This window comes from Rattus norvegicus, chromosome 6, assembly GCF_036323735.1.
Source record: "Rattus norvegicus strain BN/NHsdMcwi chromosome 6, GRCr8, whole genome shotgun sequence".
In the NCBI taxonomy this organism is placed as follows: Eukaryota; Metazoa; Chordata; class Mammalia; order Rodentia; family Muridae; genus Rattus; species Rattus norvegicus.
In genome coordinates, this window is record NC_086024.1 from 107144901 (window position 1) to 107166605 (window position 21705).

The following is a 21705-nucleotide window of genomic DNA, read 5'->3' on the forward strand; positions in this document are numbered from 1 at the left end:
AAAAGGTACCTTGGCGGGCTGGAGTCAAGCAATGCCACAAAGTCACACCATGCAGAAGATCAAGCACAAGAGGTTTATTGAGGGAAGACAGAACAAAAGTCCATCTTGGACTGGGGGAGAGAGAGAGAGAGAGAGAGAGAGAGAGAGAGAGAGAGAGAGAGAGAGAGAGAGAGCAGGAAACAGAAAGAATGAGACAAAGACAGAGATGTTGGGTGGCCAAGGGGGTGCCTGTCACTATGCAACTCAAAACTACAGCAGAAATGAGCCTCAACTTGGGGGAGGGGATGTAAGTGGCTGCTGCCCAGTTGTTGAAACACAGGCTGTTTACAACACATGGGAGCACACAGCATCTGTGTGGACATCCACGTGAAGGTTGATGTTGGAACTCATCCTTGATTGGTCTTCGTCTTACTCACTGAGTCAGGGTCTCTCAATCAAACCCAGAGATTGCTGATATGGCTAGCCTAACTAGCTTTTTAAAATCTAATTTTCAATGAGAGTAGACCTGCTTTGAAAGGTTCTTCGGAGCAACTCCTGTCTGTCTGGAAATCAACAGTTAAGTTCACAGGTTAGCAGGTAGCAGCAGCTCAATCTGCTCACAAACACCTCACAGATGCACCAACAGTCCAGTTCGGTAGAGTCAAGTTAGCAACAGCAGTGACATGACCTAGCAGAGGCAGCCAGGCCTCAGCCTCTACTTGGGTCAAGAAGATAGACCAACAGGAACACCAGAAGTTCTCAGCTGTGCTTCTCTCAGGGAGGCAAAGATCAGCAAAGATGCAAGACCAACAAGCATTGCACAACAAGTTGTACCAGCAAGCCAAGCTCTGTCTCTGTCACTCCGTGGAGTCCTACTTAAACTCTCCAAACATCTTGTGCCCTCCATGTGTCTTGCCTCAGCACATGCATCCAGTCAGGCCAAGTCCGATGAATTGGCAACAGATTGCAGAAGTTGCTTTGGTGCCTTTCTCTATGGAGTCCCGACAAGTGCAGTGCAGAATGCACTGTAGGGCAGGCCAATATATATGTGTCCTTAGCAAAGAATCTTCCCTCACGTGTCCTTTCACATGCTTGCCTTAGCAGAACATCCTCTCTCCTGTGTCTGCTTCAGCAAAACGCCCCTTCATGAGTCTGCCTGAGCCTTACACCTGTGTCCTCTTTAATGAAATGTTCCTTCACGAGTTGACCCAGCAAAACACCATCCAATTGACGTTTCAAAGAACCCTTAAGTTTCCACTTCAGGCTAGTCTTATTAACTTGCTCTGTGGGGCCCCATGTTTCTGAGACAGGAATTATAGCCACATCCACTCAGCCTTTGTGTAGGTTTCTGGAGATCCAAACCCAGGTTTCTCACACTTGTGTGTGGCAAGCACCATTTCTGCCAAGAGACCTTTCCAGGTCCTTCTGTAAGGGAAGATTTAGGAGATGATTTTGTAACTTTATTTGCTGTCACTTGGACAATATTGGATCATTTAATCAGACAAATAAATAGCCTAATATTAAAACAGTTCATAACCTGACATCAAAAACTCATATACGCTGATGTGGCTATCAGTCTCATCCAAAAAAAAAAAAAAAAAGAAAAGAAAAACAAAACAAAACAAAGAGAAAAAAACAAACAAACCAAAACCTCATAAGGATTAAGAAACCTTAACTGTCAAGCTCATGACATTTTCCAAAATTCTTACTGTTATGTAAAATCCTAACTTCTTTTTTTTTCTTTTCTTTTTTTCAGAGCTGGGGACTGAACCCAGGGCCTTGCGCTTGCTAGGCAATCGCTCTACCACTGAGCTAAATCCCCAACCCCAAAATCCTAACTTCTATAGCTGTCAGTAAGTAGCTGGTTGACTAGAATTGGCAACCTTACTCCATTTTTTTTGTTTTGTTTTAAAAAATAGTTGTCAAATAATGGAGCCTGAAACCCCGCACTTTGATTGACAACCGTTCTTCTAAGTAAAAAGAGCGTCCCATAAAGGCAGCCTCCAGCTCCGTTTACAAGCCTGCTGGTATAAGAGCACACCTCATACTTCGCCGCACAGCTTGAGCGCTGACGTGAGCTTTCATTACACAGAACGTTTAAAAGATGTCCTTGGGGGTCTCGGGGTAACTTGGTAGTTTAAGACTCGATTCCTGCTTTGTCAAGGACATTGTCAGCTGGAGCTGACCCTCCTTTCCTGGTGAGCCTGTGGTGACGCCACAGGACTGCTGCCCAGTTTAGAGCTGTACCGTGTGCTAAGACCTCACCTACCATGCCAGCACATTGAAGAGGGTGACTGGCAAAATAGTTTTATGGGAAGAAGGGTGTCTAATACAGACAATTAGTCTAGTTATTCAGTCTAGGCTGGCTTGGAAATCAGTGTAGCCTAAGATAGTTATAAGTTATAAGGTAGCCCCAGAGTTATAGCAATCCCATCTCAGCCTCCTAAAGGCTATGCTTGCAAGCATGCACTGGTACACAAGGCTATGAACACAGTGTGAGCCCTATGAATCCCAGAGATTAGTAGTCCAGACTTGGAAAGTATCATTGTAAGGCAAAGGCCTAAGATGGCTTGTGGGAGTGATGGGGCAGAAGTGGGAGTTACGTTATGACTTCAAAATAACTTATGGTTATGATCAGGTAAAAGATCAATAAAACATCCACCGAGTCTGAGTTTGATTTCCTAAGTCCCTCACTGAGCACATTTTCCCATGATTCTCTCGTGGTAAAGGGAAGAAAGAACCTCGCTACACAAGGAATTCAAGATACCAGGAAGGCAGAGGTTTCTGCTGTTGGAGATTTTATTTATGTGTGTGGGCATGCCCTGTGGGTGTGCCCATGGGGTCCAGAAGAGGGTACTGGAGCCTCTGGAGCTGTAGTTACAGGAGTTGTGAACCACTCAGTGCTGGGAACCATACCCGGGTCTTCTATAAGAACAGTGCTTGTTCTTCAATGCTGAGCTCTCTCTCTCCCCAGCACCGCAGGCAGAGGAATCAAAACCAGTTTACAGCGCAAGACTGTCCCTAGTGCTTAGAGCCATCTTTGTCACCAGCATCTAGGGACTTAAATAGTCTTATTTATCTTTCAGGTATTAAATTAAAACCACTCTCCACCTGCTTATGACTCCTTCAATTTCTCCCTCTTCAGAGAAAAGGTAGAGACACAGACATAAATTTAAATATATGCAAATGTGGATATTTAGATTCAGATTCTCACTGTACCGTCATTTGCCTTACCTTACTTCCCCACTCGATGATGAGCTTATTTTCTGCCTACTTTATTCTCATGACTCTCCACAGTCTTTGAGCAGAGATGGCCTGTCTACAAACAGAGTTTTCAGGCAAATGCTTTTAGATGAGGGTATGCCTCTCCACTCAGCACTGACTTCACAGCATCTGTTTATCCTGTATGTCACGTTGCTAACCTACTTTATGTTTGGATATGGAATGCTCCCCACTCCTTGCAACGGACTTGTATATCAAATGCTTGGTTTTTAGACAGTGGTGCTATTTTGGCTTTGTGGTAGGAATGTCAGGAGATGAGGATTGGCTGAAGGAAATGGGTCACTAAGAGCCTGTGTACCTTTGAAAATGATGCTTGGTTCCTGGTCCATTTCCTTCTCTCTTCTTGCCTGCCTTGAGGTAAAGAGGATCCTGCACCACATCCTCCCACTGCCAACTGTGTGATCAAGAAGCCATAGAACAGACTCTCTGAAACTGTGAGCCAAAATAAATGTTTCCCCCTTAGACAGTTCAGTTAGGTGTTCACAGCGACAACAGCTGACAGAAAAAGGACAGAGAAGTGCAGTTGGTGTTGTGGCTCTACCCTTGGCCATGGGTTTGGATTTGGGGGATTTTGAAGAAAGAACGAGAGATAACAGAGTGCTATAAGCAAAGCCTAATGAGTGGTTCTGGTGGGCATTCCAAGAGTCCACAGTACAAACAGAAACGTGGACAGAGACCAAGCTCATGAGCTCTCAGGTGGGAACTGAATTCTATCAGAATTAGGGGCCAGGTATGTTACATTCTGACAAAATAATTAATCTGTGTTTTGCTTGTGCTCTGAGACTCTGAGTGAGGCTGAATTTTAGAACAATGCACCATTTAATGTGGCAGAGAGATGGTTAAGACAGGACAGCAATCAGGATTTGGCATGGTTATTGCTGGCTGCTTTTAGCCAGGTTTACAGTAAGAACTGGGATTGGATTGCAAGTATAAAAACTTGAAAATGTACAGTACAGCCAGAAAAGGAGCGTGTGTTTAAAGTTGCAGGCGAGAGCCTGGTTTTTAGATTAATATCTCCAAGAGGAAGTCAAGTACTTTAAATTGGAACACTAGTGGGGAAATGCCTTAATGGCATCTCAGAAATTGGCTAGGCTCAACCCATTAAAAGGTCAGGTAGGGCAGCACAGTAGAGCTGGCCTTGCTGATGTGGGTGTAGGTGAGCTGGCTCTTAGGGCATGAGAGCTGGAGAACTGTCCCTGCCCCTGGTCAACGACATCATTGGGTAAGCTAGTCAGGCCAGTGCTGAAGAGCTCACCGTGGTGAGGGTACAGGAGACTTGGCAGGCTACTGCCCAGGCCCAGATATAGGGCTTTGAGTTGGCCAACCCCCACATCTACTCTATCTATGAACTGCTTAAGCACATGAAGGGACTGGTCCTGCAGGTACACTGCTGCAGGATCTCCATGACACAGGGCAACAACAGGACAGCTGAGAGGAGTTCTGGTGAGGATCCAGTATCAAGAGTGTAGCAGAAGCCAGAGGCCTCTAACTACAGTGACTCATTGCAATGAACATTTGCAAGTAAAGATGTGTAGGCAAAAGGGTACACTGTGGGATCCACTGTGACACACTACAGCTTCCACAACAAGATTTTGTTGTGGTGGTGGTGGTGGTTTGGTTTCATTTGTTTTCGTGGGGGAGGTTGCAAGAGCAGGAGGTTGATATGAGGGGTGGGGAGATGAGTGGGATTGGAGTACATGATGTAAAATCTATAAAGAATTGATAAAAAGTTTTTAAAAAGAAAAAAGAAAGAGAAAAAAGGTCCAGGTAAAGTGTTAAGTCTCCTGAAGGACTTAACTTTGAGGAACAAGAACCAGGGTTCCCTGCTTGCACGAGGTCACCTGGGTAAGAGCTTCCCCAGATTCAGCCTCTCTGGTCCAAGTGGGCACAGCTGCCATCTGATCTGGTGATATTGGTTTTGGCAGACATAAAGGATTTAAGAGTTATGGGATCGTGACTGCTTCCACCAAGACTCCAAAGAAAATCCCGGCAGGGAGAACAATGTATATGGAAAGGTCAGGACCCTTGTGGGCAGCACCGAGAGAGGGTAAAGCCAGAATCTGTGATGGTGAAACCAAAGCTACAGTGAGGGATGCAGAGTATTGGAGATCCCAAACATGTGCAGGTCTATGGAATGGTGGTATCTTCCAGATTGAAACATTTCTCTCCTGGAGAGAGGAGTTAAGACACTGGAAGTTCCAAATTAAACATTCCACCCTGAAAGAAGTTTTAGAAAACGAACAACTTACAAGTCTCAGAATTATAAGACTCACAAAGCACCTTCCTTTCCAGTACACAAACTGTAAAGATGGCCGTTGAGCTGTCTGCAAAGATATAACATTTGTACCCACAAGTGCGCTCAGCCATTGGCTTTTCAGTGATGCAGCAGTGTTTGGGCCTTCCACGCTCTTGTACGTAACTGCAAGAAATTCACAGATTCACCAACATGGCCTTTGGAAGACTCATTTCTCTGGTCTGTCCTTGGCTTCCTATCTGTAATGAAAACTTTGTTCATATCTCTCCCAGAAAAGTCACAGAGCAAGAAACTCCAAGCAAAGCATAGAGCCAGCTCAAGAATGGACTACAATGAAAACCATAGAGCAGAGCTGCCTGATCCTTTTGGGGTTCCTATCATGATGCTATATACCCCGGATGCTGGAAATGGAGCTGTAGAATGTAATGTTTATGCCCTTGGTCTTTGGTCTTTCTCTGACTGGATGCTTTCATGTTTTCCTCCTATTCTCTTTGGGATGGAAATGTTGCTCTGTTCCACCATGTCTTAGAAATACGTAATTCCTTGAGTCTCAGAAGAGACCTTCACTTAGGACACTTGAACAGTGTTGGAATCGTCAAGACTGAGCACTCTTAGACACGGGCTACATTTATTTATTCCGCATCATGAGATAGGCATCACCCTGGGGGCAAACAGCAGAATGTGGTGGTTTGTGTAGGAAGGGTCCTCTAAAGGCTTAGGTTTCAGATGCTCTTCAGATAACGCCAGTGTTTTTGGAGATGGTGGAGACTTCGGGAGGCAGTAGAAGCAGAAGTAACTGTCACCATGGCATGTTGTTGGAGGTGAGCCTGCACCCCAGGCCCTTGCCCTCTCTTTCTTCTTGTACACCCCGAGGTGCAGCAGATCCTCAACGATATGCTCCTACCATATTCTACTCAAGTATACGGCAACACACAACTAAGGACTGAACCCATGAAACCATGAGTCACGATGACCCCTCCAGTTGTTTCGTCAGACAGTCTGTCACAGCATAAAGCAACCGATACAACCTATAGCAGAGTTCAGAGTTGGGACTTCCACACACGTGACATCCCAAACTGCAGTGAGTGTCAGTTCTTATTTATGAGAGGATCAGAGACTGAGTCTTTTCTTGGATAAGTGACATAGGATGAAATTACGAGTTTCTTATCTGTCCACCTGTCTCTAATCATGACCTGCAGGACCGTCCTCTGCTGTTTGGTAAACATCTTCATTGCACCTTGGGGAGACTCATCATCTGAAGAGCAGAGTTGTCTCTTTTCCATTCTTTCCCTTGTCTGTTGTACAACAATTCCTTGCCTCCTCTTCTACAAAAAAGGTCCCACTTAATTTCAGGACAGTTTAATTGGGCTGCCGTCTGCTCAGACGCCTGGGCAGATAGTAGGAAGTGGGAAGATGATACTCTTGGGTGTTGGGGAGCTGTATAAGTGAAGCTCATGCCTTGTAAGCATGAGGGCTGGAGTTTAACTCCCCACACTTCTGTACAAAATTGTCAAGCATGTGCAAAAGTAGAACATGCTTTGCAGTCCCAGTGTTGGGGAAATGGAGACAGGAGGCTTGTTGGTCAGTCAGTCTATCCTAATCGGTGACTCTAGGTTCACTGAGAGACACTGTCTCAAAGGAGGTAGACTGTAGGGTGTGAGAAATATGTATTGTGTATTGTTGACATGGCCATGACCATGACAAGGTTCCAATGCCTCAGACCTACAGGAATAGACAAACTTTACTCCCAGGGGAGGCTCAGAGGGACCAAAAAAATCTTTCTCTGGTCTGAGTGCAAATGTTGACAGTGTATGAAGAAAATGCCCACTATCCACCCCCACCCCCATGTTCATGACCTGAAGACTGATCCTCTAGAGACTAGATAAACCCTCCTCCTCCTTCTCCTCCTCCTCCTCTAGCTGTACACAGTAACCCCGCCTCCTGGTTTATCTATGTAATAGCCCTATTCCCTCTTAGCTATGTTTCCAGGGTGCTGGGGCTTCTCCATCTCAGGGCCCAGACCACCTAATCCTAGATTCCCTGTGCACATGGCTGTCCTTTCTTTCTTCTCGACCACCTCTAATCGGGGGTTTTCAGTATGGGTTGGTGCGAGGATGAGGCAGTAGATCTTCAAGGATGACGCCTGAACAAGGGACCCTGGATCCACACGCACCCAAACACACAAACGCACATCAGATATTCTCAAGCAAGAAAATCAAGTTATAAGGAACATAAGTAAGTTTTAGACATGGAGAAAGGACAAGGGACAGAGAGGTTGTGGTGGGAACTGAGGAAAGTGGGTTGGGAAAGCCCCACAGGTCATGAATACGCATCTACTCCTACAGACTTTGGGTGTTATGTCAGGAGATGTGACCTGTCCCATATTTCCTAGGGCTGATCTTACGGCCCACTCCTCTCTTCCAAAGGAGTGCCCAGTGCCTCCTACAACAGGTTGTCCTGATTGGGTGGCAGAGGAGGACTTGGGCAGAACCAATGACACCTACCCTGCATACCACCTCACGCCCCTGTGCGAAAACATGCTCCTAACTTCACTTCCCTGTGCCCAAAACGTGTTCTCCAACCTCAGCTGGTTGGACTAGATCGGGTGGGGACTGAGGGCTCATCGGATTAGGCATCACTCTTGAATGAAATACATTCCATAGTCAGGTAAACAGGTGTGGTAGAGGTGGGCCCAGCCAGCTGTGCTCTGGAGGGCTGTATGCCTAGGTCTGTTGTAAGAGCTCGATGCCAGCCCATCCAGGCCCTGACATTCCTACCCAGCTGAGGTCTCTAGATTCGCCCAGTACCTCCCCTCCCCTCCTAGAACTTTCTCTGCTCACATCTTCCCTAGTTTTTGCTTACAGTTTGCTGGTGACTTACGGTCTAGCCACCACTACTTTGGGAGGAAGAACGAAAGAAGGGCAGGAGGGACTTCCATCAGGCTGGGGGCACCCCTTGCCTCCCATGAGCTGGGCTTTTTCAGTAGTAGCTTACTACTCAGGACAAGACAAAGCCTTAAAGCAAGTGGCAGGGTTCTCTGGAATATCTGGGAAATTATCAGGAAAATTATCTCTGAGCTATTTTCTTTGTTATTGCTCTGTTGAATATAAAAATAGCCTATATTTATTGTAAAACAAAAAGTCTAGAAAATTCTAACAGCATTCTAAAATTATCCATGTTACCTTTCCACAAATACCATAATTGGTTCTCTCCAAATCTCTCTGGTATGCCTATAATAGTGTATTCTAAAAAGATCTGAATGGATATATTTACATGTATATAATTTTTTTAATGTTTTTGTTTCACTTGTTTGAGACAGAGTTTTGTCATGTAGCACAGATTGGCCTCCAACTAGCGCCCCTCCTGTCTAAGCCTCTCCACCTCATTTGCTGGGATTATAAACGTGCATTACTACACCTGGCTTATGCCTTGCCCTCTAACCTCTCACGAATATCCCCTATTTCCTCGATTAGTCTTGACTAATCTTAGTGGTGATAGCACAATCCAATCAATGGTAGCACTAGGCTTATGAGCCCGGATGAAGCAGAGCTTACTTTCAGAACAAAGGGGGTACAAGCATGGTACTTGTAATCTCATCACTTAAGAGGCTGGGGCAGGAGTCTGAGGCAGCCGTCGGCTACACAGGAGACTCAGTGTCAAAAACAAACAAACGAACAAACAAAAAAGAAAACAGATTAATATGAAAGGGGGCCACTTCATCATTCTCTCCCTCACTCCTTTCCCCCATCCTCACCTCCCACCCTTGTGTGTGCACATGCCTGTATGCATGTATGTGTGTGCCTGTTTATGCATGTATGCACACTCGCGTGCGTGTGTGTGACTGTGTGTCTGTATGTGTATTTGTGTGTATGTGTGTGTATATCTCTGTATGTGTGTGTGTATTTGTGTGTGTATATCTCTGTGTGTGTGTGTGTGTGTGTGTGTGTGTGTGTGTGCATGTGTGTGTGTGTATGTGTGTGGAGGCCAGAGGAGCCTGGGTATTATTTTTCAGGTGCCTGTGCCATTGCCCTTCCACCTTGTTTGGACAGGATCTCTCACTGACTTGGATCTGACTAACCTGACTGGCCACTGAGTCCTGCCTTTCCCTGCCTCCCCAGCACTGGTATTATAACAGACACCACCATGTTCACCTTTTCTTATGAGCTCCAGGGATCAAACTAAGGCCCTAGTGTTTACAAGGTACCAACTAAGCTTTTGTCAGCTTCCCTCCCATCCTTAAGTAAACAGATTTTTTGGGTTGGTGACTGCTTAGATAGTAAGAGTACTTACTGCCATGCCTGATGATCTAAGTTTGATTCCTCAGAACCTACCTGGCGCAAGGAGTGGAGACTGCAGGTTCCTGCGTCGCAACCTCTGCCCCTGCACACACAGAGCAAATGCCATTCCTCTACATCGTCCACCCTCAGAGGCCACTCAACCTTGGCTTTTTTTCTACAGAATCTTATCTCTCCATACTCTTTTCCTACAGGTAACACTTCCCTGGGTACAGCCTGGCTACTGGGATGACTGGTCTAGTTAACATGAGAATAGGTTAGAACAAGTTACACAGGACCACCACATAGAACCAGGAGTGACCATTATGACAGTTTTATTCAAGTCTCTGAGAGCTCTGGTGTTGGGATCAGGCTGAGATCAACATCACACCATAATACAGTGCGGGGCTTAGCCACTGAACCAAGCCCGCTTGGCATCCCATCAACGATATACAGTACCTTGAAACAAATGAAGAGAAAAGGCCAAAGAAAAGAACCTGATAATAAGCTTCCTTCAGGACTCTTCTATCTTTAAATACTTCTGACAACACACAATAATTTAAATTCCAAAGCAAACAGGGGCTCAAGGAGGGACTCACAAAGAAGACACTGGCGCAGAAAAGGAAGCTTGTAGTTAAATACTGAACGACAAAACAAACAACTTTCACCTTACCTTGTAGACTCGAGGGCCCTTACAGGAGAAAGCCCCAAAGACAGCTTTTCAGAAAAGTAGGGCCTATTCAATGCCTCTCCTTGAGACCTTGAACAGAGCCTCAGACCGCTCTCTGTGGCGGCCTTGCTGTGGACAAACGTGAGGAACAGGGGCCGGGGGAAGCAGAACATTAGTGAGTTCAACACTTCCCTGCTTTGCTAGCTGGGTACCAAGGCTCAAGGCGACAAAAGGACAACATCCTCAACTCCCTAGAAGACAGGAGCTGAAACAAGCTCCCAAGCTCCAAGAACTGGGAAGGAAGCAAGGTGGAGGAGCACTATGAGGAAGCTCCAAGTGGGACAGCAGAGACCCAGGAACTTCTTGGTGCTGGGAGGGAGGGGATCTACAGGGCAGACAGTCATCCCAGGGAGATCAAAATCCCTGCAGAACTGAGAAAGGTGAAGGAGAAAGCTACCACAGCAATAATGAGGCTTGCTGGGCTCGGGGAGATCACAGTTCAGTCAGAGAACACAACTCCTTGGGAAGGGTGATTTCAGAACCTACGTGGACCCAGGATGGGTTAATTTCACCTCAAATGCTCTTCAACCATGGTCTAGAAATGCGTTCACAGGCTAGAGCAGAGAGATCAGCAACTTGCTTTCCAGATCTGTGACTGTAGGTACGCAGTACAAACACCCCAAGTCTGTCCACACATTCTTGGATGCAGGTGATACCCACCAACTCTGGGGAGTGCTGTAAGGAGTCACAAAATACACACACATACAGTTCCGGACAGAAGCTCCTTAGGTGGAAGACTTAGTAGTCGTTTCTTAAAGTTTGTTGTTCAGTTCCCCCCCTGGGCCAGGATAAGCCCTCATCTCATTCTTAGAGTAATAAGGAAAGCTGTGTTATACACCTGTAATCTTAGCCTCTGGCAAGTGGAGGCAGGAGGACCCATGGTACAAGGTCATCCTTAGCTATATAGCAAGTTTGAGGCCTGTCTGGGTTACATGAGACCCCGTCCATAGTATTGATGATCATAAAAGAAATAATAAGCCACAGCAGACGTGGCCTTGGAGCTGGAGGTAGAAAAAGACGGCATGAGCAACAAGATCGTTAAGGTGGGAAATAATGGCAGTGAGCCTAACCTTAGTGCACGGTGTGAAGGTTTGCTCTGTGTGTGTGGCGGGGGGGCGGTCACAAGGCTTAACATACAGGAAGCAGGAGAGCTTCCATTCTTCCATTGACTCATTCCTCAGACCCAGGACAGATGAATGAGGTCTATTTACTTCTAGAATTCCCAGAGAAGTTTAAGTTGAGAACCTCTAGGCTTCTCTCTGCAGGACTCCTTTCCTTCTCCAGGAATGCTTCTGAGAGCCTAAAAGGCAGCCGGAGGACATGGAGGACACGAAGAAAGGAAGGACAAGTTACCCTGCCTACAGGGCCAATGATAGGAACAGTGCGTTTCCCCCTTGTGTTTGAATGCAAGGTCTCCCAGGGATGACAAGCAGCACTGAGAACTTGTGGTACGAGGTGGTAGTGAGAATAAAACACAAAGCCACAACTCCATCTGGAGCCCCAGCAGACAGGCAGGTAGGGCCTGTCTCATACCAGGGTGAGGCGAGTGAGGCACTTGCATTGGATACAAATTTCAAAGGGAGGTTAAAAAAAAAAAAAAGCAACCAAAGGCTAAACCATTCTTCAATGTAACGTTCTAAAATGCCAGATAAAAACATCCATGACATGTTGGTGCTCAGCCTTAAGGTTGTCTGTGCAGGTATGGAGGTGTGAAGAATCTGAAACGTGATCTTGAGTGAGTGCAAAGGACGCCATTTCACTTCCAAGGGGTCTCCACAGGTCAGGGTTTCCCTTACAGCCATTCTGACCAGAGGACTTGCTCCCCTCCTTCCCAGCAAGAAAGGCTGGCCTTTGAAATCTAGATGTGTTCTCATTCCCTATCCTGAGACACCATCTTGCTGCCACAATCACATCTGACAATCCAAGGGCTGGGCAGAGCAGTTAGAGGGTCAGTCAGGGCACGGCAAGGCAGGCCTGTTTCCAAAGGAGCTAACAGCTCAGGTTAGCGCCCACCATCCCCAGGATCTTCTCTTTTCCAACATGAGACTTAGAGAGGATGCAGGGACAAAGGCAGTAAGAAATCGAGGACCAGTCAGTGCCAGGGCAGAGCCGAGTACTCTGAAAAGTCAGTCCAGTGCCTCCCCGCAGCTTAGGGAGGCCCAGGTGCCTCCAGAAATGGACAAAGGCGGTGAATGGAAATACCTAGAAGTTCATGAAAAAAAATCTGGCTTGCAAACCTAACCATGAACCCAGCTCTGGGTGAGACTAGTTAGATGTGTATTAATTACCCATCCCAGCTCCTGATTCCTGCCCTCCAACTAGGCACCAGAGATGGTGAGCCTCCAGGCAGCTATGCCAGAGTCTGAGGTGAAGGGCCTTTTTCCTTCCATGTGTGGATTTTATTACAATTTTTGAACTAGGAAAATATTGTTTTGCCATCTGGAAATGAGTCTCCAACAACTAAATCATGACAGGAAGTCATTCTCAGGCCAAGCCAAGGACAATGAATGACAGGTGATATATGACTGAGCCATATAGAGTGGCCAACTGTAGCCTTTGACCTCCAGTCACACAGACATTCTCACTTTCTCCACCAAGGGAAGCAATGTTGCTGTGCTGGAGCCGGGGTTCTGGCATCACACGTTTAAGAAATAGGACTTTGCTGTGTTGCTCCAGACTGACATCACACCTGGGGCTGAATCAATTGCCCTGCCTCAGTCTCCTGAGGGGTTGGGCTTCCAGGAATGGATCCCTGAACCTAGCTAAGATGTAGGTTTTGAAGTTAGAAGGGCTTTAAGCAGAGGAGTATCATCTCCAGCTCACAGCCAGGCTTCTGAGGACCAGATTATTGGCAAACTTTGACTTGAAAATGGACAGCTTAAGTTGCCAGGTTCTAGCCACCCACAACTCCTTGGGAGCCACTCTTACCTCTACCCTAATTCCAGTCTATTAAGTCCTTAGAGGAAGTTCAGTACTTCGCCAACAGTAGGACCTGCCTCTTTCCCAGGCTTCTAGAGATGTGTGCTTCTGACCTATCGGAATGCACAACTCCTCACACACCCATCCAAAGGCACACGATCAAATAAACATGATAAAAGTCGGGGCTTCCATGGCGGAGCACCACTGGACACTTGCAGCCGCCCACCCAGCCTTCAGGGCCCACTGCTCTTTACTCTGTTAGGAGCTTGATCTTGGTGGGCCCTTGCTCATCAAATGGGAGATCCAGCTATGGGGGTGGGTGGGGTAGCAGAGGAAAGAAGATGAGCAGAAGACATGAGTTAAGAATGGCCCTTCTCATGGGGCAAAAGCGTGGAGCAAGGGTCGGGTCTAAACACCCCACAATGTCTGTGTTCCTGAGCAACAGCCTGAGGTGAAGGGAGGCGCATCATCATCCGACACATGATGTCCCATTGCTAGGGACCCTTTTCCCAAAGATTATTCCAGAACTGGCCTGATTTCAAATTCTTACCAAATACACTCTAGGGATGATCCTCAAAAAGCAAAGACAGCAAACTGCCATCCAGATGCTGCCACCCAGCTCCCGGCCCTCAGCAAGACACAAATGGTGAGCACACCCAGCTGGACAGATTAAGTAGGGAGAAGATTAGAAAATGATTACGTAGTCACCTGGGCTACATGATGTGGTGGAAGAGCATGTGCCTGGCCTGGGTGCCCATTCATCGTGTCAAACCAACTCCAAACCACTCACCTTCTAGAAGCCAAAGGACAAAACTAAGGCAAGATGCCCAGAGGCAAAGATGGTGAGAACAACGCTGCCAGCTCCAACATATTCATCCTGCAGGGGAAGAGACTGGCCCTCAAGCTGGCAGGGCGCTACAGTGTCTCAATGCCCTTGCAAGGGAAGTATATGATAAAGGCTTTTAGAAGGAAACCTGAGAGAGTTCAAGACACAGGACCAGAGTCATGCAAGAAAAGCAGAACAGAGGAGGCGGGCCAACTTGTACGGTGTCAGAGCCTGGTGGCCAGACCCAACCATCCAAACAGTGTCTGTCTGTCTTCCTGTTGAGACAAGTGTATCATATATGAAGAAAATAATGTCACTTTAAAAGGTCAGAAGGAAAAACATCCCCATTCTGAGTTGTCCAAATGTAGGCTATCCTAATGATGATGTCTACGAGGTCACAGAAATGTCAGAGAATACCAGGAGCATCCACAACAGCTTCCTAGAACTTGCTTCACTTGCCAGCGCTTATCCTTGTAGATCCAGGCTATCACCAGGAACTGAGGAGACTCACAGGAAAGAACAGTATCCAATCCTGTTAGCATCTTGAAGGTAGGGACATGCGTTCCAAGAAGACAGTCAAGTCTTTGAGGAAAGGGAAGTGAAAGGGAGAACCACTGCCACGTAAGTGGGTTTATTCACACCCACCAAGCCTGGTCCTAACCATGACCACAGACAAGGGAACCTATGTCACACAAATGGTAACGGCTTAGCATTCATCCCATCTCCAGGCTTGCACGGCAGTGTGGCAGGCAGCGGGCCAGCACTGCATAGGTTTGGAAGAGCTAAAGGAGACACACATCCCCCATGGTAACTCATGCTCCCAGCAGCAGATTATATAGTCCTGTGTTCACTTCTCCCGGGTACAATCATCTCCTCAGCAAAGCCTTCCCCTGTCTGAATGATGGGTGGAGAGGAACTAGATTCCACCTGTCACTCAATGGCATATAGTTGCCACTCAGTGTATACTGCATCTTTAACAATGTCTCTCCTGGAGATGGCTACAGGAAAAAGCTCTGCTTGGGGCTGGTGTACAGATGATTGTGGCTTGGAACAGGGGAGCATCATCGCTGGGTTGGCTGGGACTGAGGGGGCTCACGAGCTCCCCTCGCCTATCTGAGTATGGGGCAAAGCTAATCTCTTCATTCTCATTTCACAGAACCAAGAGGGAAGATCAGATATTATAGCAAAACTCTGGCTGACAGACACCATCAGTACTGATCCCCTGTCTGTAACTGGGGGTGCAGGGTTGAGACAAAGGGCGAAAGAGCTCATAAAGAACTTGTGGGAGCCAACATCATCGCATATGTGCTTCCCAGAGAAACAGCAACGATGAAATCTGTCACCTGCGCTATGTGTGCCGCTCTAACCCTCTGGGCATCCAGACGGCAGCAGAGAGAACTGCAGACAGACTCCAACACTACTGGGGGCTGTAACCTCAACCAAGCTGTCACTGCCACATAAGGGCCATGGTGCACATACAACACAAGGGGCTCGGGGGGAGTGGACAGTGACGAAAATAAGTGAAAACACTTTGAAGCTCAATATTCACATTTAAGAAACAAATACTAAACACATCAGCACTAGCCTTTCTTGTCTCTACTACCCAGCTCATGGTATAGGGCCCAGCACAAAAGCTCTCTGTGTAGAGACAGAGATGGCGTCAGCAGCCCACTGGGTGCCTTGGGAACTGTACCACACTGCTGCCTCCCTGCATCCAAACATTATTACCAAGTTTCCATTGACTTCAAGGACATCACAAAATGGACAGTCGGATGAAGGAATCCTCATAGTTCCATACCTCATGGTCCAGGACACTACCTCATATGATGTTGACATACTTCAGGTGTATCTGCGAATCGCACATGACCTAAAGCACACTGACTCCAGGAACTGGAGGAAAGAAGGGAAGCCCAACATGACAAACAAATGCAGGCATTGTTCCTGGCTTCAGGAACCCGGGGTCAGTGAGTGTGCCTCCCAAACGCCATTCCTGAGATGAATATGCTGACATTCAAACCTGGTGCAACCGTGATCTGAAGCAGGGGTGGATGGAGCCCTGCGGTGGGTGCTGATGTCTGCCTTTGTTTCCAAAACCCAAACCTAAACCAAACCAAAGCAAACCAAGGCATGGTTCTTCTATCAGCCTCCCCACCCAGCCTGACTGGATTGTTCCCGACTGCCTCCTCTCCTCCATCTCTGAATCCTCAGTCCTCACTGAGATTCGTGCAGGTGGTAGTACCAGGTCTGTCAACCCTTTGGCCTTCATAAGGCCAACCTAAACCCATCAGCTGGCACAAAAGGACTTGGAACACAAGACACTCGTCAAATACCAAAGGTGACACTGAGTCGTGGGAAGAAAGGACGATAAGTCAGATCAATCACAGAACATCAGTAGCGCTGTGTGAACAGGTAGGACTCAGGGCTGACAAAGGGAACCCGGGACAACTCTAGTTGGCTGAGAAGAGGCAGTTGTGTCACCCTAAAGGCGAGGAAGACCAGAGGGTGGGGACATATGCACACAGCTAGAGCTGACACAGCCCCTCTAGTGAACATGGAGGAAAGATACTGCAGGCCAGGAGACTCTCCGGTGGCCCTGCTGCTATCCCTTCCGTCTTCAAAGTGCATTTTCAGTGCAAGGAGGAGGTCTGGATCCCAGGGGGCCTAACTGAGACCGGGCTGTGCCAGCCAGCTCCCTCTGCCTCCTCCGACTTCTCCCTTGCCCACCCTGACCCTTTTTCACTAAGACCAGAACTCCTGTTGGATCTCATATGGAGAAGGCCCATGTGCATTCAGTTCAGCTCTGCACAGGGGCACAGTGCTATCCTGGCTCTGCCCCTCAGCGTCCAGGTCCAGAAGTGTCCGCTCAGCAGGGGGCAGTGGCCCTGCCTGTAAGGGGAGCAGGGCTGGGAGTCCAGGCCGCTCTTCCACAGTGCTGCTGCTGCTGGCAAAGCAGGAGTCCAGGTTGCTGGGTGTCTCTGTGCTGGAGCTATTAGCTGGGGAGGCGCTGCGGGCATGGCTGGGGGACACAAACCACCAAGGGTCCAGCCGCTGCCGGTTGGCAGAAGGACGTGGCCGAGGCAGAAACTCCAGCGTCTTGGGTCTCTCTAAGGTAGAGTCTCGCTGTGTGTTCCAGCGCCTCGGAGTTGGGGGAAAGACCACGTTGGGGTCAGGGAGACGGGGAAATTCGCCTGGGTCTCGGCTGGGACTGGGGGTTTTCAACATGCCTGGTCAGAGAGACAAAAGGAAAGACATCAGATGACAGTGCCATTATCTCCAGCTGAGGTACGGACCTTCCCCACACTTCCACACGCTTAGGCGCTGGGACAGGAATGAAACAAATGTTCACAGAACACACCATGTCAGGTCGAGTGCTGGGAGCTGCTGAAGGTTCAGAGGTGAAACAAAGTGGCCTTGGGTCAAGTAATGGTTAACATATTGGGGGGTCACATGCATAATAAACTAATTTAAGGCAGATGTTGGGAAAGGACCCACAAGGTGGTCCCTTATGTTTGTAAATAAAGTTTTACTGAGACGCATTTTTGATACACTCTGTAGTTGCTTTGTATCTTCAGCAGTACAGCTGACTAGTTACAAAAAGAAAAAATGAGAAAAAGAAGAAAGAAAAAGGAAAAGAAAAGAAAGAAAGAAAAAGAAAAAAGAAAAAGAAAAGGTTACTTAACTCACAAAACCCAAAACATTTACCATTCTGTCCTTTCCCAAAACAGTTTGCTGACCGATTTAAGGGAATGACTATGTTCAATGTCATCTACCTCACAGCCACATGGCAGGAAATGAGCTAGGCAGCAAAACGTAAAGATGATTCACGTGCCTCTACTCCATTAAAGGTCACACACCATGTAACAGAGAAACCTACAGGAGGCTCACACAAAGGCGTGACACACACACACACACACACACATGCACACACGCACGCACACGACAATATCATTCAAAGGGTGAGAGAACCTTTGCTCTCTCGATGGACTAAGTAGGGGGTGTTTCTTAGCCAGACTTGGGTCTTTTGGGGAGCAAGAATGGGGGCAGGGAAGTCCTAAGGTGAAAGTGCCCATTCACAAGAGTTTCTAAGGTCAACTGCTAAAGACAAGTTCATACATGTGGACAGCCACCTACCAGACATGTCTCCAGCTGTGAAGGGGCAGGAGTGACTCAGGAACTAGTGACAGGGATTGTGATGGATGGGTGGCAGCTGACCTTAGGTGTGTGTCTGAACTAATGCTATAATGGCAGGAGCCCAAGTATGTGGCAGAAAACACCCTTCCTAGGTGTGTGAAGACTCCTCCATTGTGGCTACAGCATCTATAGGGAACAAGAACCTCCGCCCTGCCCCAGAGCAGGGTTTCAGCACACCATTGAAGCCCTTGTCTGCCTCCTCTGTCTCTTCCTAAGCAGCCTGTCTCCTTTCAAGTCAGGAGAAGATGCCCATGGCACAGGGCAGAGAGAAGTCAGCCAGCTCTGAGCACCCTGACAATTCCATAGCACATTCCTTGCATGGTTGAGCAAGAGAAGAAGCAATGGGGCTTACTCGAATCCGGAAGTAAAAGGAGAGAAAATGAGCCACCTACAAACATCTTTACTCTGGGGCCACATAAGGAGCGAGGACAGAGGGGAAGTGACCAGAACTCACCTGCTCCAGGACCAGGGCTCACTCCATTGCTGGAGGGGCTTCTGCTGCCCAGGGCTGGGGGCACTGATGCTGGTTTAAGTGCCCCATCAGAAGGAGTCCGCCTGTGACCACTAGGCTGTGTGGGGGCTGTGAGGGTGACGTGGGTGGGAGTCAGGGACTGGTTGGGGTCTCTCTTGAAGCGCTCCACTCGGACATTAACCAGGGGGTTCTGGGTGCACTGGGTTAGGGGTGGAGCTTCAACTGGGCTGACTGGCATTTCATACACCACGATCTCATCACTGTCAGAGCGCAGTAGGGAGCGAGTAGAGTTGCATTCAGAGATGGAGGAGAGAGACAGCAGTGTCAAGGAGGCAGAGGGGTCTCCTAGCAACGTCATCGGCTCTTCCTTCTTAAAGAGCTTTCGGGAGGGCGGGCTGGTACTCCGACGAGGGCGACTGGCCCTTTGGAAAAGACCCTCTCGCCTCTTCTTTTCCTCCCGGGCTGGTGGCTCAGGTTCCTCTGGGGGAAGCAACTGGCACTTGCCAGCTTCCAGCAAGTCAAACCCCAGGCCTGTGGCTGCCAGAACAGCTCCACATCCGAGCAGAGCGACCTCGCAGCGCCGGTGGTGGGTCCCGCTGCGCTTGAGGCTGTTAGTTGGCGTCAGCTGAGGGGTACTGGTAGCTGAGTTGACTGGGGTGGGTTCCTCATGAATTCCATCACTGGAGGGGCCATCCCCATCCTCCCCACGAGGAAATGGGATACAGAGGTAGGACTGGTTGGGTGAATGCTGTAGATGATTCTCTCCGCTTCCTGGGCCTTCACTATCCTCATCCTCTGTGGAAAACAAGAGAAATGGCAGAGAAAAGGAGTGAAGGGGCTGGTCCTTCCCCAGCTCAGTGTCAGAGAAGCAGGACTTAAAGTGGACACTGAGCCAATGCGGACTGTTCTGTTACACGCAACTGAGACCAACATGGGAAATCCACCTGCATTCCAGAGCCCAGTTCTCTACTTGCAAAAAAAGAGTATCAGCTAATTCACAGCCTCCTTTAGGGACTCTGCCGAGTGTGTGTATAATGCTGTGCCGACCTCATGGCCGCTAGGCAAGTATGCTGCCACTGGGCAATACCTTTCGCCCACTCGGGATACTTACAAGAACATGCAGAATGAGTTCCTAGAACTAGAACTAGAACAAAAACATTTCTAATATTTTTGTAGTTTTATTTATTTTTTTCTTATAAAACTAGAAAGGCTTTGGATTTCTAGCATGATTCTTAGCAAAACGTCTGAAGGTTGGTCTTCACAAGAAATCAGAAAACTCCACATGTTTGGAGGCCAATCTGTTCTATTGATAGGCCTATTATGACTTGGAAATCTACAAAGAAAATCTTCTCGAGTGCTCGGCCACCATTCAGTAGCCATAGTAACATTTGAAGGACTAGGAAAGGGGAAATATGTCCGGTTCAAGTCCTCATCCTTGTACACTGCCCCAGGAGATTATTGCTGGAATCTCGAGGCCGAGGCAAAAGACAGATTCCACGGCCACAATACACAGTGACTGGGGTTTAGGGAAACCTGATAAAATGGAGAGGACAAAGGAGAGGACCACAGTTGAGAACAAAAATGAGACACACCCTATGGATAATAGTATTAGGAGTCCTTAAACAATTCTGGAAGTCTGGCCAAGAATTAACTGTCTAAGGAAAGCGGGAGAAGACCAAGATAAATGCTATACTTACCTATCTCCATAAGGCTGGTGAACCCGGGCAGGGCAGGGCTACTCCTCGGGCCCTTCCCCAGGTTGGGGGCACTGGATGACCACTGCTTGTATCCGTCTACCAGGGACTTGAGGCTGAAGGAAGGGGGAGGAGACTCGTCAGCACTGGCCATTTCCCGTACAGCCTCCGTAGGCATTCAGAAAGTGTTCATCGACTTAATCACACTGAAATCCTTGGGGGTCAGACAACTCTTCCTGAGCCCTTCTAGTTCACAGACAAGTGCACATGCTCTAGGAGATGAAAAGCGGTGGTTTAACCCAGCCCTCACATGCTATGGAATCATGGAAAGAGCGAGTGAGCGGGCGGGCGGGCAAGCAGACAGAAAGTAAGGACTGAGCCTGTGGAAGGTCTGGTCTGAGCCATTCTTAAGGGAAAGGCAATCGCCCCATAGGAACCAAACACAACACACTCGGAACATCACAAGTATTTCAATGCAGACACCTGCAGTGCAAGGCAAGCATGGGGCAGATGAACCAGCAGAAATGGCCCCGGCCACTCCACTCATAATGTCTCTCAGCTTCTCCTTCCAAGCTTCTATCTCGCATGCTTAAGCTTCCAAAGCCATTCACTCTTCAAAAGGAAAAAAATAAAAAAATCAAGCAAGAAAGCTGCACCCACAATTCACGTGGGGTAGCCCTCTATGGGAAACACTACACGGTGCTCAAGCCTCCGTTTGTCTGGACATGGAGACAAAGGACGGAGGCTTGATTTCAAATCCCCGCCATCAGCTCACTTGGCAGGCCTGATAGTAACTCTTCAGAGACAGAACAGGCCCCTTCGGCTCCCTTACAAGGGTCTGGACGCTCTGGTCTTTCCCCTAGAGGGCAGTAGAGGGAGCGCTGAAGAATCTGCATGATATGGTGGCATTGAAAACCTAGCACATCAGCCAGAGAGGACTCTTGATTTTTAATGCTAAAGACACATACACCTAAAGCCTACTCTCTCGAGGTCTGAAGCCACCAGAGGGAGAGAGAAGGCTCAAGTTTCTCCTAAGCCTCAGAACTGTGCGACAGAAACACTGGTGAACTGAAGCACAGGACAC

At 48.0% G+C, this 21705-nt stretch overlaps 1 protein-coding gene across 5 annotated transcripts in view; it reads right to left on the reverse strand.

Annotated features, from left to right (window-relative positions):
* Positions 1 to 10107: 10107 nt before the first annotated feature.
* The window catches only part of Map3k9 (mitogen-activated protein kinase kinase kinase 9), a 65297-nt gene continuing 53699 nt past the window's right edge, over positions 10108 to 21705 (reverse strand). For 3 of the 5 annotated variants that reach the window (XM_006240303.5, XM_039112737.2, XM_039112735.2), the window contains 3 exons: positions 20625 to 20737; positions 18910 to 19722; positions 10108 to 17488 (listed from right to left, as the gene is read on the reverse strand). In XM_006240303.5, the coding sequence (XP_006240365.1) occupies positions 17004 to 17488; positions 18910 to 19722; positions 20625 to 20737 (1411 nt within the window). In that variant the 3' untranslated portion in view covers positions 10108 to 17003. Of the gene's footprint in view, positions 17489 to 18909; positions 19723 to 20624; positions 20738 to 21104; positions 21234 to 21705 lie in introns of all 5 variants that reach the window. The other 2 variants (XM_039112736.2, NM_001100872.1) reach the window with 2 other exon arrangements.